Genomic DNA, 11,865 nt, shown 5'->3' with positions numbered 1-11,865 from the left:
AGTTCTTTTGGTGTTGAGGAGATCCTTCGTTAGTTTGTAAGATGTGGTGTGGTTTGTGCTCTTCGTCGCTGCGGTGACTCGTTTGATAGATTTGGCCAGATCTGTAATTATTTCTGGTGTACGGTGCTGGTTGATGCCGTCTCTGATGTGGGTTGCTAATTCTTCCATCGGATTTGGTCAAGTCGTTGTCGTTTTGAGTCGTTTGTGGTTGGTGTTTGGGGTCGTTCTGTTCATCTCTTGCTTGGTTTCTTGCTAATCGAAGGAGCTCTGTTTTATGTCTCCTCATGGTTGAGGCTGTTGTCTCTGGGAAGAGATGGTTCTCATAACACTATCTTCGCCGGCTTCGTCTCCGGGAAGAAGTGATTCCTCTACACTTTTTTCGCCGGCCGGGTTTCAGTTAATCTTTGGTTCTTCTCTGCGTGTTGGAAGATCGAAGCTTTGGATTCAATCCCTTTCTCCAGTTTGGCTTCATTGATGGAGGTGATTCGGCGTACATGCTCTTCGACTTCGGAGGAAGCTCGTGATGGCCGTTCGTTACAGAAGTTCTCGTTGTGGGTGGAGATGGTGTATTCCACGTTGATTGTGGATGGACTTAAGGCCTGGATAATTATAATGTTAATGTTTATTTTGGGCTTTGTTTAGTTTGTATGTTGTTGTTAGTGTTGGGCTTATCCTTTTTGGACTAAGAACTTTTATAAAATTCTAGATGACAAAAAAAAAAAATAAGTTAATTACAAAGCGCAGCTCGGATATATTTACATTTTCACTGAGATAAAATAAAACTGTATTAAAAAAAAGACTAATCTTGAAACATATAAAACTGTTACTTAATCTTTGTAGTGCTAAAATGTATGCAGGACTCGATGAACAAACAGCACTAGAATACAACCGTTTGGTTAGTGTGCTACGATTCATATAATTAAAAGCTACGTGTACGTGTTATACGTAATATTACATCATGGATCATAGTATAGATGGAGATTTAATTGTTTAATGTATTTAAATATTATTTCTAAAAAAGAATGCATACAAGATAAATTTAAATATTATCCTTGTTCAATGCAACAGAAGTGTGTATTTGTGTGTGGGGTTCGTGACGAGTTGCACTACTCACACCTTTCTTTATAATTCCTGAGTACTAATGAGTGCGTTATATGTATACAGTATATATATATATTCAAATATATACATTTAAGTGAGTGTAATTAAGCTCGCATAATGGCCAAGCGATTTAATATAATATAATTTCCACCTCCATTTTTCCCTTTCCAATACTTTAAAATTTAGCAAATCGCATTAAAGTTAAATCGTCTCGTAGCTGCAAACCATCTGTGTGAGAAAGATATAATTCCATTAGGTTAATAAGTGCCAAAACCAAAAAGAGAAAACTACATTTACCTTCTCCATACGTCTTTCTCTCTATATATACAAACTTTCTTCTATGCCTCTGAATGCCTCTGTTAAACACTAAACCTCTCTCTCTCTCTCTTTCTTTCTCCTTCTTCACGTTTCACAAAATCGACATATCTCCTAATTAAGTGGGAAGAGATTATATGTGAAGAAGATGGTGAAGTTCTCAAAGGAGTTAGAGGCACAACTCATACCAGAGTGGAAAGAGGCCTTTGTTAACTATTGTCAGCTAAAAAAGCAAGTAAAAAAAATCAAAATTTCTCGTAAACCAAAGCCGGCTTCTCTTTACCCCATTGCTCATCATCCTGATTTTGGTCGATCTCTTTTCGACCCGGTTCGCAAATTGGCCAGGACCTTCTCGGATAAACTATTTTCCTCCTCAGAAAAACCAGAGATTATTCAGGTAATTTATCGATGCTCTACATTAATTTATCTTGAAAAAGCATGATGCATTCTCCTGTTTGTTAGAATGATTAGTATTAAATTCCGTGTGACTTCTGTAACCTCTTTTCATTTATGTGATAATTAAAACCTTTAGACCCAAAAAAGAGCAATTAGAATGATAGTCTAAATGCACATTACGTAGAAGAAGAAACTTAGTGAGACCATAGGTCTTGAGTATGTCGGAAATTATTGTAAATTTAGCTGCATTTACATTACTCATTCTTTAGCTTAGCAAATTCGGCATATGATTTTTGAGAGAGCGAAAACGTATTGATTTAACGATTTAATTTATTTTGTTAAAGCATCAGTTTTTCTCTTATGATTGTTTCTATGGAGTGTCGTGTCTGCTTACGTCTTTGTATTTTCCATTCCCATTCTTTTCGCGTCTTTGCTTACGCGTTAAAGTCACCGGTTAGTTCTGCTTTGTGTAATGAGAAATCTGCTTTTTACTCTTTAAAAAAATATTTATTAGATTAAGATATGTAAATAATACATATTTGATATGATTTAGTAGAACTCCAATATGTTAAGTCGTATATCGCAAGTTGGGAAGCTTTCTGAAGTCTTTTTGTGTATCTAATACGTAATATTTACATATTTTGTTTGTCAAAAAGAATATTTACATATTTTGTGTATGTCTGTTAAGGAAAGGTATCATTAAACACTTAAGCCTTTTTCAAAAAAAGGTATCATTAAACACATGATTGAGACCATTTAGTTCATTTCTTAACCTAGGAACCTACATGCTTCCTAAATCTGGAAACGCCTTATAGATTAACAAACTCCAAAATCTGCAGTATAATTGTTTGCGGAAATAATTGCTTATTATTTTAACTAATTATTACACTTTCTTACTCTACATCTTTGAATATGCTAACCACTAATTCCAAAATAAGGTATGTTTTTTCTTCATACTCATCACGAAAACCAAGAAGCGAAAAACGGTTGTGAAGATTATGATATCTCACGAAACCATCGTGACAAAAACTATATACAAAGCCATAACAAACTCACAAGTCACCACCCTCAAAAAACATTCAAGTCAATGACACCTATAGAAAAATATCAATAAATACAAAAATGATATTTACATGGTTTGTTAGACTAAATTAGATGAATTTTAATTCATGTCATTTTTTTTGCGGATTCACAGGTAAGGAGAAGAAAAAGCTCAGAAGATGGGGATGACGTTGAGGAGATTTACCAAACTGAACTTGTTCAGTTGTTTTCTGAAGAAGACGAGGTATTAACTTATTAACTAATTAGTAATTAAATTTTTTATATTAATTTTCCTTGTTATTAATGTTACGAATTCTTATTTCTTACTTTGAGCAAGAAGCAAAATTAATAAACGGCGTGTATATTAGTGGTTTTATTCCGAGAGTAAATTGCACAACACCCACTCCCTGAATCCTAATGAAAATAGTCAAAATAGTGAACTACTTTTTACAGTTATTATATAACTTTTTGATAAGTGTTTGAATGCTTTTTGCTATTTCTTGCTTTAGGTTAAAGTGTTCTTCGCAAGATTGGATGAAGAGTTAAACAAAGTGAATCAGTTTCACAAATCAAAAGAGACAGAGTTCGTGGGAAGAGGAGAGATTCTGAAGAAACAGTTGGACATTTTTGCAGAACTCAAACAGATCTTAAGTGATCGGAAGAAGAGAAGCCTTTCTGGCTCTAATTCACAACGCTCCTTTAGTTCTTCTGCTCGAAACTCTGACTTCTCTGCAGGTCAGTCTTCTTATCTAGTAGGCCTTTTTAGTTTTTAGGTCAGGTTGAGGGTACTTTGGTAAATTATGTATGTTGACATCTAATCTATTAATTTAGGGATTATCTACTATTTGAAGTTCTCATTTAAATTTTGGACTCTTTCATAGTTGTTACTAGAATATATCATGCCTCCTATACAATGTAACCTACTAACTTAAATTAAACCAAATCTTAACCAACATAGATTAGTTAAAACTGAACCACTCTTAAATCAACGAGTTCCATATCATTCCAGACATAAGAGAAAAAATATCCGACTCATTTACAACGTAAGCATACAAAGACCGTGTATGCTTATGCTCATTGATCTTCCAAAAACCAAATAATTGTGGCATAGACTAACATAGGCTCATGTTCGTATCACTAACTTTACTTCCATATATTTACTGTTCACCTACATCATATCACAACATACACAGTTATGCAAGAACATGATTTTTTTTTTGTTCAAACAACCAAATAATGGTGGCATATGGTCAGTAGATTTTTTAAATATGTTTTTTTATATATTACATTTTACGAGACTATGTGTATAAGTTTTTTTTTTTGAAAACGGGCATAACTATGTGTATAAGTTAAAAGGTAAAAGGTGTGATAAGGCAAATTATTATACTAAAAATGAAAGAAGATTAAATACAAACTAATAACAAGTACAACACAAATTATAACACTATTAAATTCTATATATATTTAATAAAATATTATATATATATGTCTAATATGTATATATATATAAATGTTACACAAAATATATATAATATTATATACACATATTATATATACCATATATTATTAATTGAAATTTGACAAATCAATTTCCGCCCTTTAGGGCGGGTCCTAATCTAGTTGACTCTTAAAAGCTACTATCATACATCTGAACTATGTCGTGGCATGCACCCATTAGAAATAAAAGTGCATGTCCCAAAGGCTGATTTGCGTAGTATAAAAAAAACAGTTATTAACAAAATTACACGATTTACGTTGCTATTTCTTAAAAAAATCAACTATAGAGATTTGTTAGACTTTTTGAATATTTTTGCATGTGGATAACAAAACTCAAAGCTACTAAAATATTTGAGTTTTGAGATTTTGTATCGACATATATATAGTCAATGGCCGACAAGTGCATGAGAACACAAATCGATTCTACTAACAAACAAACAAACAAATCGTTTGTGAGTAAGAAAGTAAAAATAGACAGACAACAAATGTTGTTTACGTATGGGCAAAGATAAACGCGAAAAGAAATCTTCTTATCTTTAGATATTGTGTCTTATGTTGTTAGGTAACACAATATAAACATGTTTTTTTCTTGTTTTTAGGGTCACCAGGAGAACTAAGTGAGACACAAAGTGAAACATCAAGAACAGACGAAATCATAGAGGCATTAGAGAGGAATGGTGTGAGTTTCATAAACTCTGCTACGAGGCACAAGACAAAAGGAGGCAAACCCAAAATGTCTCTCCGCGTCGACATTCCCGACGCCGTGGCCGGATCTGACGGTGGTGGTGCAAGATCCATCGCTACGGCCACGTCGGTACTATGGGAGGAGCTTGTTAACAACCCAAGAAGCGGCGGAGGAGATTTCATCAACCGGAAAAAGATTCAGTGCGCAGAGAAGATGATACGTAAAGCCTTTGTTGAGCTCTACAAAGGTCTTGGCCTGTTGAAGACCTACAGGTAAATTCATTAGCCACTAAAATATCTTCTTTTTAATATATATTTTATTTCCTAATCGCATGATTATAGCTCTTCTTTTGATATATTATATTTTTTGGCAGTTCACTGAATATGATAGCTTTTACAAAAATATTGAAGAAATTCGACAAGGTAAAGAAGCTTTATTTGACTAGTTACGATGAATCGATGATAAACAAAAATATTTGAACAAAAAGAAGATTATAGTGCTTAACGATGGACTTTGATTTATGGACCAACAGGTTTCTGGTCAGCAAGCATCATCAAGTTATCTAAAGGTCGTAAAAAGATCGCAATTTACCAGCTCTGATAAGGTATTATAGGACTGAAAATAAAAGCAGATCTACATCTTTTGTAATGTTATAGTAAATCATTTTATAAAAAAGACTGGAAAATAATTGGTGGCTATGATTAATATAAATACAAGGTGGTAAGACTGATGGACGAAGTGGAGTCCATATTCACAAAGCACTTCGCAAACAATGACAGGAAAAAGGCCATGAAGTTCTTGAGACCCCACCAGCAGAAAGATTCTCACATGGTCACTTTCTTTGTTGGTATTGTTTTATATTTTCTCTGTTTTTTTCACCTCTTTTATTATTATTTTCGTTATTATTGTTATGTATGTTTTATAGCATTCCACCATGAATTCTTGTAACAAAATGAACTGTTTTTTTTTCTTTTGCAGGATTATTTACGGGTTGCTTTGTCTCATTGTTTAGTATTTACATAATACTGGCCCATCTTTCTGGAATTTTCACCTCTGGTGCTCAAGTTTCATATTTAGAGACTGTTTATCCTGTTTTCAGGTATTTTATTTATAATTATTAATTTTTGTTAAAGAACACAGAGTTTTACTACTAAAGTACTAAGTAACTGGACAAAAGAGATCACCAGAAAAATTGTTTTTATAATCTGATTTTTTTCCCCGTAACGCAGCGTTTTTGCGTTGCTGAGTCTACACATGTTCATGTATGGATGCAATCTGTTTATGTGGAAGAGCACGAGGATAAACTACACCTTTATCTTCGAGTTCGCACCAAACACAGCGTTGCGTTACCGAGACGCGTTTCTAATGGGAACCACGTTTATGACATCAGTCGTGGCCGCTATGGTTATACATCTCATCCTCCGCGCCGCCGGTTTCTCCGCCAGTGAAGTCGACACCATTCCTGGCATCCTTCTCTTGGTAAATCATTTAGTTAGTTAATCAATCACATAGCGCGTCCCAACCGCGATCGCAATTCAAAACGCTAATTCATGTTGGTGTGTGACAGATCTTCATTTGTGTCTTGATATGCCCTTTCGACACATTCTATCGTCCTACAAGATTCTGCTTCATTCGCATCTTACGTAACATTGTCTGCTCACCGTTCTACAAGGTAACAATTAAAACTGTTTTGGTTACTTGTAACTCAAGAAATCTGTTGGAAGTTATTTTTAAAAATGTTTTGTTGTACAAAAACAGGTTTTGATGGTTGACTTTTTCATGGCTGATCAACTTACTAGCCAGGTATTTAACTAATTAAACTTCAGCTGATGGTGACTATACCTAACTTTAAGGCCACAATTAACACACTAATCATGTTCTAACTTGCTTATATTCAATTCAGATTCCATTGCTGAGACATATAGAGTCAACCGCGTGTTACTTCATGGCTCAAAGCTTTCGAACACACGAGTATAATACCTGCAAAAACGGAAGAATCTACAGAGAACTTGCTTACCTAATCTCTTTCTCACCTTACTTCTGGCGTGCCATGCAAGTAAGTTCCCTTCAGGTTTTTATTTTCTTTAAGATCAAAGCCCCCCTTCAAAACTTTCAATTAACGTTTAATTCACAGTGCATAAGGAGATGGTGGGACGAATCAAACCCCGATCACTTAGTCAACATGGGGAAATACGTTTCGGCGATGGTTGCTGCCGGAGTCCGCATAACCTATGCAAGAGAAAGCACCACCGGGTGGTTATCCGTCCTGCTGGTGAGCTCAGTCGTGGCCACGCTTTACCAGTTATACTGGGACTTTGTCAAAGATTGGGGTCTTCTGAACCCTAAATCCAAAAACGCATGGCTAAGGGACGATCTAGTTCTCAAGAACAAGAACTACTACTATTTCTCCATTGTAAGTCAAACCACATAATTGTTTAGCGTGTCTCACAAGTTTAAGATATTTTACTAAATGCTGGTTTATTTTATTATTCAGGTGGTGAATTTGGTATTGCGAGTTGCTTGGATCGAGACGATAGTAAGATTCAGAGTCAATCCTGTTCAGTCTCACTTGTTAGATTTTTTATTGGCATCACTTGAAGTCATTCGTCGAGGTCATTGGAACTTCTACAGGTAAAACAAGCTTCACCTAGCTAGGTTTAAAGATTTGTTCTATAAACTTGATTTTTGGATGTTATTAAGTATGAAATTTATTAACCTGTTGTGATTACAGAGTGGAGAATGAGCATTTGAACAATGTAGGCCACTTTAGGGCAGTGAAGACCGTACCATTACCATTCCGTGACATGGATTCAGACGATTAAACAAAGATAATAAAATGGAGAGTCTAGTCTTGAACCAGGTTCCAAGAAGCATCTCGGAGAAAACCTTTGGGGGGAAATTGCTTAACCCATAAAACAAACAGAAGAGGGGACTGCTGGATTCTTGATTTTATAAATCTTTCCAAGTGCAAAGACAATTTAACTTGCCAGTTCATAATATTAATTTTCTGTAAATTTTGATTTGAGGTTTATGTTCAACTCTTCTCTTCTTTTCTAATAAAACTGTCACTATATTTTCTATGCTCAAGAAACACAACTTCTTTAAGTTCTATATTTGATGAAAACCCAACCAGGTGTTTCTTCAGATTGATGTGTTTAGCAAAAGATTTCCATAACATTTAGCATAACTGGTAATAGAACCAGGCACTTGCTTTCGGCACAGAGACACTGGCTTTCGCTTGTCGCTTTCATTGTCGAAAACCAAGCACTACCAGGACCAAGATCACATTTTAGAAAACAACAGTGAAGACATCTATAAACTTAGCTCAGATTCCTTCAATTTGACTATTTGATATCCCAAGGCTCCCCGACAGTTTCCAGGCAGTGTGAAACCATGGAACTGGAGATTTTGACGTACAACTAAGTTGATGCCCATAAGTCGTGTTTAGAGAGGTGCACTTAAAAGCATTTGTTATTGCTTAATTTCAGAGGCTTTCATATGAAAGATCAATACTTTCTGCTCAAGAAAACAGAGCCTTATGAGTTCCATAGAAATTATATCTCAGAAGTAACCATTTTAAGTGCATAGAAAAACAGCAAAATCATATCTAGATGAGATTCAAAATATAGAGTTGGGTGGGGTGGACAATCTTATACGAGGGCTAAAACAGATGGAATCAAAGATCCAACGAAATAGAAAACTTGTAACAAAATAAGATGACAACAGCTTAGAAAAGAGATGTTCCCTTGCCCTTCTTGTCTCCACCGATCTCAAAATGCTTGCACCTCTGAAGACACAAAAAAACCAGTTAGTCTATGAACAAACTACCGAGTCTCATCAGCAAAGAAGATAGTTCGTTTTTACCTTGATTGAGTGCTGCGAAAAGTGCTTGCAAGTTTGGCACTGAAGCCTGAGGACGATCTTCTTCGTAGTCTTAGCCTGTTCAAATTACATTTATAAGAAAATCAGTATTCTTCAAAATGATTTTGAATCTGAAAAGTGGAGTATAAAGGAGACAAAGATCACACCTTCTTGTGGAAGACAGGCTTGGTCTGACCACCATAGCCAGATTGCTTACGGTCATAACGACGCTTCCCTTGAGCGGCGAGACTGTCTTTACCCTTCTTGTATTGGGTAACCTTGTGCAATGTGTGCTTCTTGCATTCTTTGTTCTTGCAGTATGTCTTCTTTGTCTTTGGAATGTTCACCTTATTAACCAACACAATCTCAGTTTAACTTAGCACAAATAAGCATTTTATGACTCAACAGTAACTAGTAAGCACTACATGTCGACTAAAGAGGCTTGAAACAGTGTCTGGTCAGAGACAGAAAACTCAAAAATATAGATCTGTAATCAATCCACAGGAATCAATACGAATCGATCAACAAGTTCAACGAATGAAAAACCAAGTCCAAAACTACGGAATCAAGTCGAAAGAGAATACCATTTTCGCTAATCTGATCGCTCTCTCGGGTGAAGATTGTGTGCCGTCGTCAGCGAACGAAACGTTGCATAAAGAAAAGAGAATTTATAGTAAGCTTTTTAGAAACCCTAAATATGTTGAAACGGGCCTTCGTTAACGTTAAGGCCCATGCTTTATATATTAAGAGTTTGCTGGTATTTTTACAGAATGATGATAAATGATTTACATAACATATTTTTTTTTTTGTTTCTATTACAAATGATGATAAAATATTTTTAATGTATGAAATACTAATGAACAATTTTAGTTCTACGATATACCTCTTTCCGTAACACTTAGTTAATAGTCTGATGGTTTACACGACTAGTCTTTCCATCTCCAATGGTTTTGGCTTTATTTTTAATATTAAGCAATATTTACTCCAATGGTTTGTTTCATTTTTTTGTAAAGAAATATTCTATTGTATCTATTTCCAACTTAACACTAACTATTAATAGTTATTTCACCTTTTTAATGTTTACTAATGGTACTCAATTATTTGATTTTAAAAGTAATCCAAGATATATAAATTAAACATTATTATATAATAAATTTACTAGATAACATAAGTAAACAAACAAAATATCATAATTTGTAAAAGGCACCATATGTATATATATTCTATAAGTGATTAATAAATGTGTTTTGAAGTAAAAATAGAATTATTTATTTTTATTATTCTTAATCGAGTTAAAAATTCTTAGAAATGAATTTCTTCATGATCTTGGATATAAACATCTAATTAGATGATAATAATGGTTGAAAATTTTAAATGAATTGGATAATATTAATACAAATAATGTATTTTGCCAAAAGATAATAAAAGTAAAAGTTAAGAACCAATTTACAATTAACAAATTTATCTTAAAAAATGAAACATGAACAATATATTTATTGTTTAAATTTTTAAAAAAGTTTAACTTATTATTTTTTGATGAAATGTTAAATTTATTAATCATCGTAAGAAAAAGAATTTATGTACAAAAGTTGAATAAAAGAATAAGCTATATATCTAACTGTGTGCTTAGGACCAATATTGCATTAGTCCCCTTAAGCAAGGTTTCTCCAAGTATCTCACAGACATGATCATATTTTTTACTGTGATGAACTTGTCTAGGTTTCTTAGAGTGCTTCCTATAATTTATCTCCCTCCATATCATGTAAACTGTGACTTGAAACACCACATGCAGAAGGATGAAGCGAAGCTGATCGAGCCCACCTGTTTGTAATTGTTCAAATGTGTTTTCCAGTCTGGATCAGGGTCTCTTCTCAATAGATTACCTACATCTATCCAAAGCGTGAAGGTATATGGGCAAGCAAAGAACAAATGATCTCTAGACTCATTTGGTTCACCACAAAAGAGGCATCCCTAAGCTAGCCCTCAACTACAATACGATCTCTAGTGGATAATCTGTTCCTAATTATTGCCAGCCAGGTTATGAAAGAAAACTGTGGCACTCCTCCATGAGATAACCAAATCACCTTACTCTAAGCCGTGGCTGGCTTGTGCATACAAAGCTGATTCCAAGTCGCTGAGGTAGAGAAGAAGTCACGGAACTCAGTTTCATTTTGCCTCCATAAGACAACATCTTTTGCTGTTCGGTCCTCTGCTAAGCGATAATTCTCAATCATTTGGATAACTTCACGCATCCTAACATCGCGACAGCGACGAAAAACCCATTGGAAGTAGGATTGATTGAGAAAGTATAGCAGACCTAAATTATTGGGGTTGAAGGAGGAACCACAAACAAACACCACACTTACCATTGCTTCAACTCAAAGAAGCCAAAGAAACATCAAATTCCAACCCGAGCAGCCAATGAATATACATGTTTGGCGATCGACTACTCCATGACCTCACACAAGTGAGCATAAGCTCCACACCCCTTACCAAGTAATTCAGAAGAACCCGTAGGTTGCAGATCAAGGGACAACACAACTTCAAAACACTAACACTTCACCCACTGAAATCAAAAAGAACGACCGAGGTAAAAAGGCGAGACAAAAGACAACCACAAGAAGTCACCATATGCTCCAAGGAAAAGGGCTTATAAACGGAGACCACAGAGAAGAACCAAACCGCAGACCCGAGAGAAGACACCATCCACACTTGCCGCAAGACCACACGAACTCCCAAGCACTTATGAAGTCTGATTCTCTTATTAGAACCAAGACCTAGACAGAACAAAAGAGAGCTTTTGATGCACTAACGAAAGGGTAGAGCTGGAAAACTAGAACAATGCACCACCATTGACCACCTGAAAACCGACACACTAGGATCGATGGAAGAATTACCACCCCACATCAGAGCCGACTTAACTTGCCACTGCACACCAGAAAACAATTTCGAAACTAGCAAGACCCCCC

General features: G+C 35.1%; 2 protein-coding genes across 2 annotated transcripts; one reads left to right on the top strand and one right to left on the bottom strand.

Moving 5' to 3' along the window:
* Positions 1–1,441: 1,441 nt before the first annotated feature.
* On the top strand, positions 1,442–8,115 carry LOC108806200 (phosphate transporter PHO1). The gene is made up of 15 exons (XM_056988254.1): positions 1,442–1,813; positions 3,008–3,097; positions 3,363–3,588; positions 4,950–5,307; positions 5,409–5,457; positions 5,568–5,639; positions 5,753–5,882; positions 6,014–6,134; positions 6,265–6,514; positions 6,603–6,707; positions 6,794–6,838; positions 6,939–7,091; positions 7,170–7,448; positions 7,530–7,666; positions 7,767–8,115. Exons 1-15 carry the CDS (start codon positions 1,565–1,567, stop codon positions 7,855–7,857), a joined length of 2,355 nt encoding a protein of 784 aa, XP_056844234.1. The 5' UTR covers positions 1,442–1,564; the 3' UTR covers positions 7,858–8,115.
* A 511-nt stretch (positions 8,116–8,626) lies between these two features.
* Positions 8,627–9,596, bottom strand: LOC130495888 (60S ribosomal protein L36a). The gene is made up of 4 exons (XM_056987468.1): positions 9,481–9,596; positions 9,064–9,243; positions 8,900–8,974; positions 8,627–8,822 (listed from the first exon to the last, which is right to left on the bottom strand). Exons 1-4 carry the CDS (start codon positions 9,481–9,483, stop codon positions 8,763–8,765), a joined length of 318 nt encoding a protein of 105 aa, XP_056843448.1. The 5' UTR covers positions 9,484–9,596; the 3' UTR covers positions 8,627–8,762.
* Positions 9,597–11,865: the final 2,269 nt, after the last annotated feature.

Source organism: Raphanus sativus, chromosome 6 (genome assembly GCF_000801105.2).
Source record: "Raphanus sativus cultivar WK10039 chromosome 6, ASM80110v3, whole genome shotgun sequence".
Lineage (NCBI taxonomy): Eukaryota > Viridiplantae > Streptophyta > Magnoliopsida > Brassicales > Brassicaceae > Raphanus > Raphanus sativus.
Note: the sequence above shows the minus strand (reverse complement) of the source record. Positions and strands in the feature narration are given on the sequence as shown.

Coding starts and splice junctions, on each gene's coding strand:
- LOC130495888 (XM_056987468.1), bottom strand. Junction 8,975..9,063: donor AGCCTGTCTTCCACAAGAAG/GTGTGATCTTTG, acceptor TAATTTGAACAG/GCTAAGACTACGAAGAAGAT. Junction 8,823..8,899: donor TTTCGCAGCACTCAATCAAG/GTAAAAACGAAC, acceptor TTGTGTCTTCAG/AGGTGCAAGCATTTTGAGAT.
- LOC108806200 (XM_056988254.1), top strand. CDS start 1,565: ATGGTGAAGTTCTCAAAGGAGTTAGAGGCACAACTCATACCAGAGTGG. Junction 1,814..3,007: donor AAAAACCAGAGATTATTCAG/GTAATTTATCGA, acceptor GCGGATTCACAG/GTAAGGAGAAGAAAAAGCTC. Junction 3,098..3,362: donor TGTTTTCTGAAGAAGACGAG/GTATTAACTTAT, acceptor TTCTTGCTTTAG/GTTAAAGTGTTCTTCGCAAG.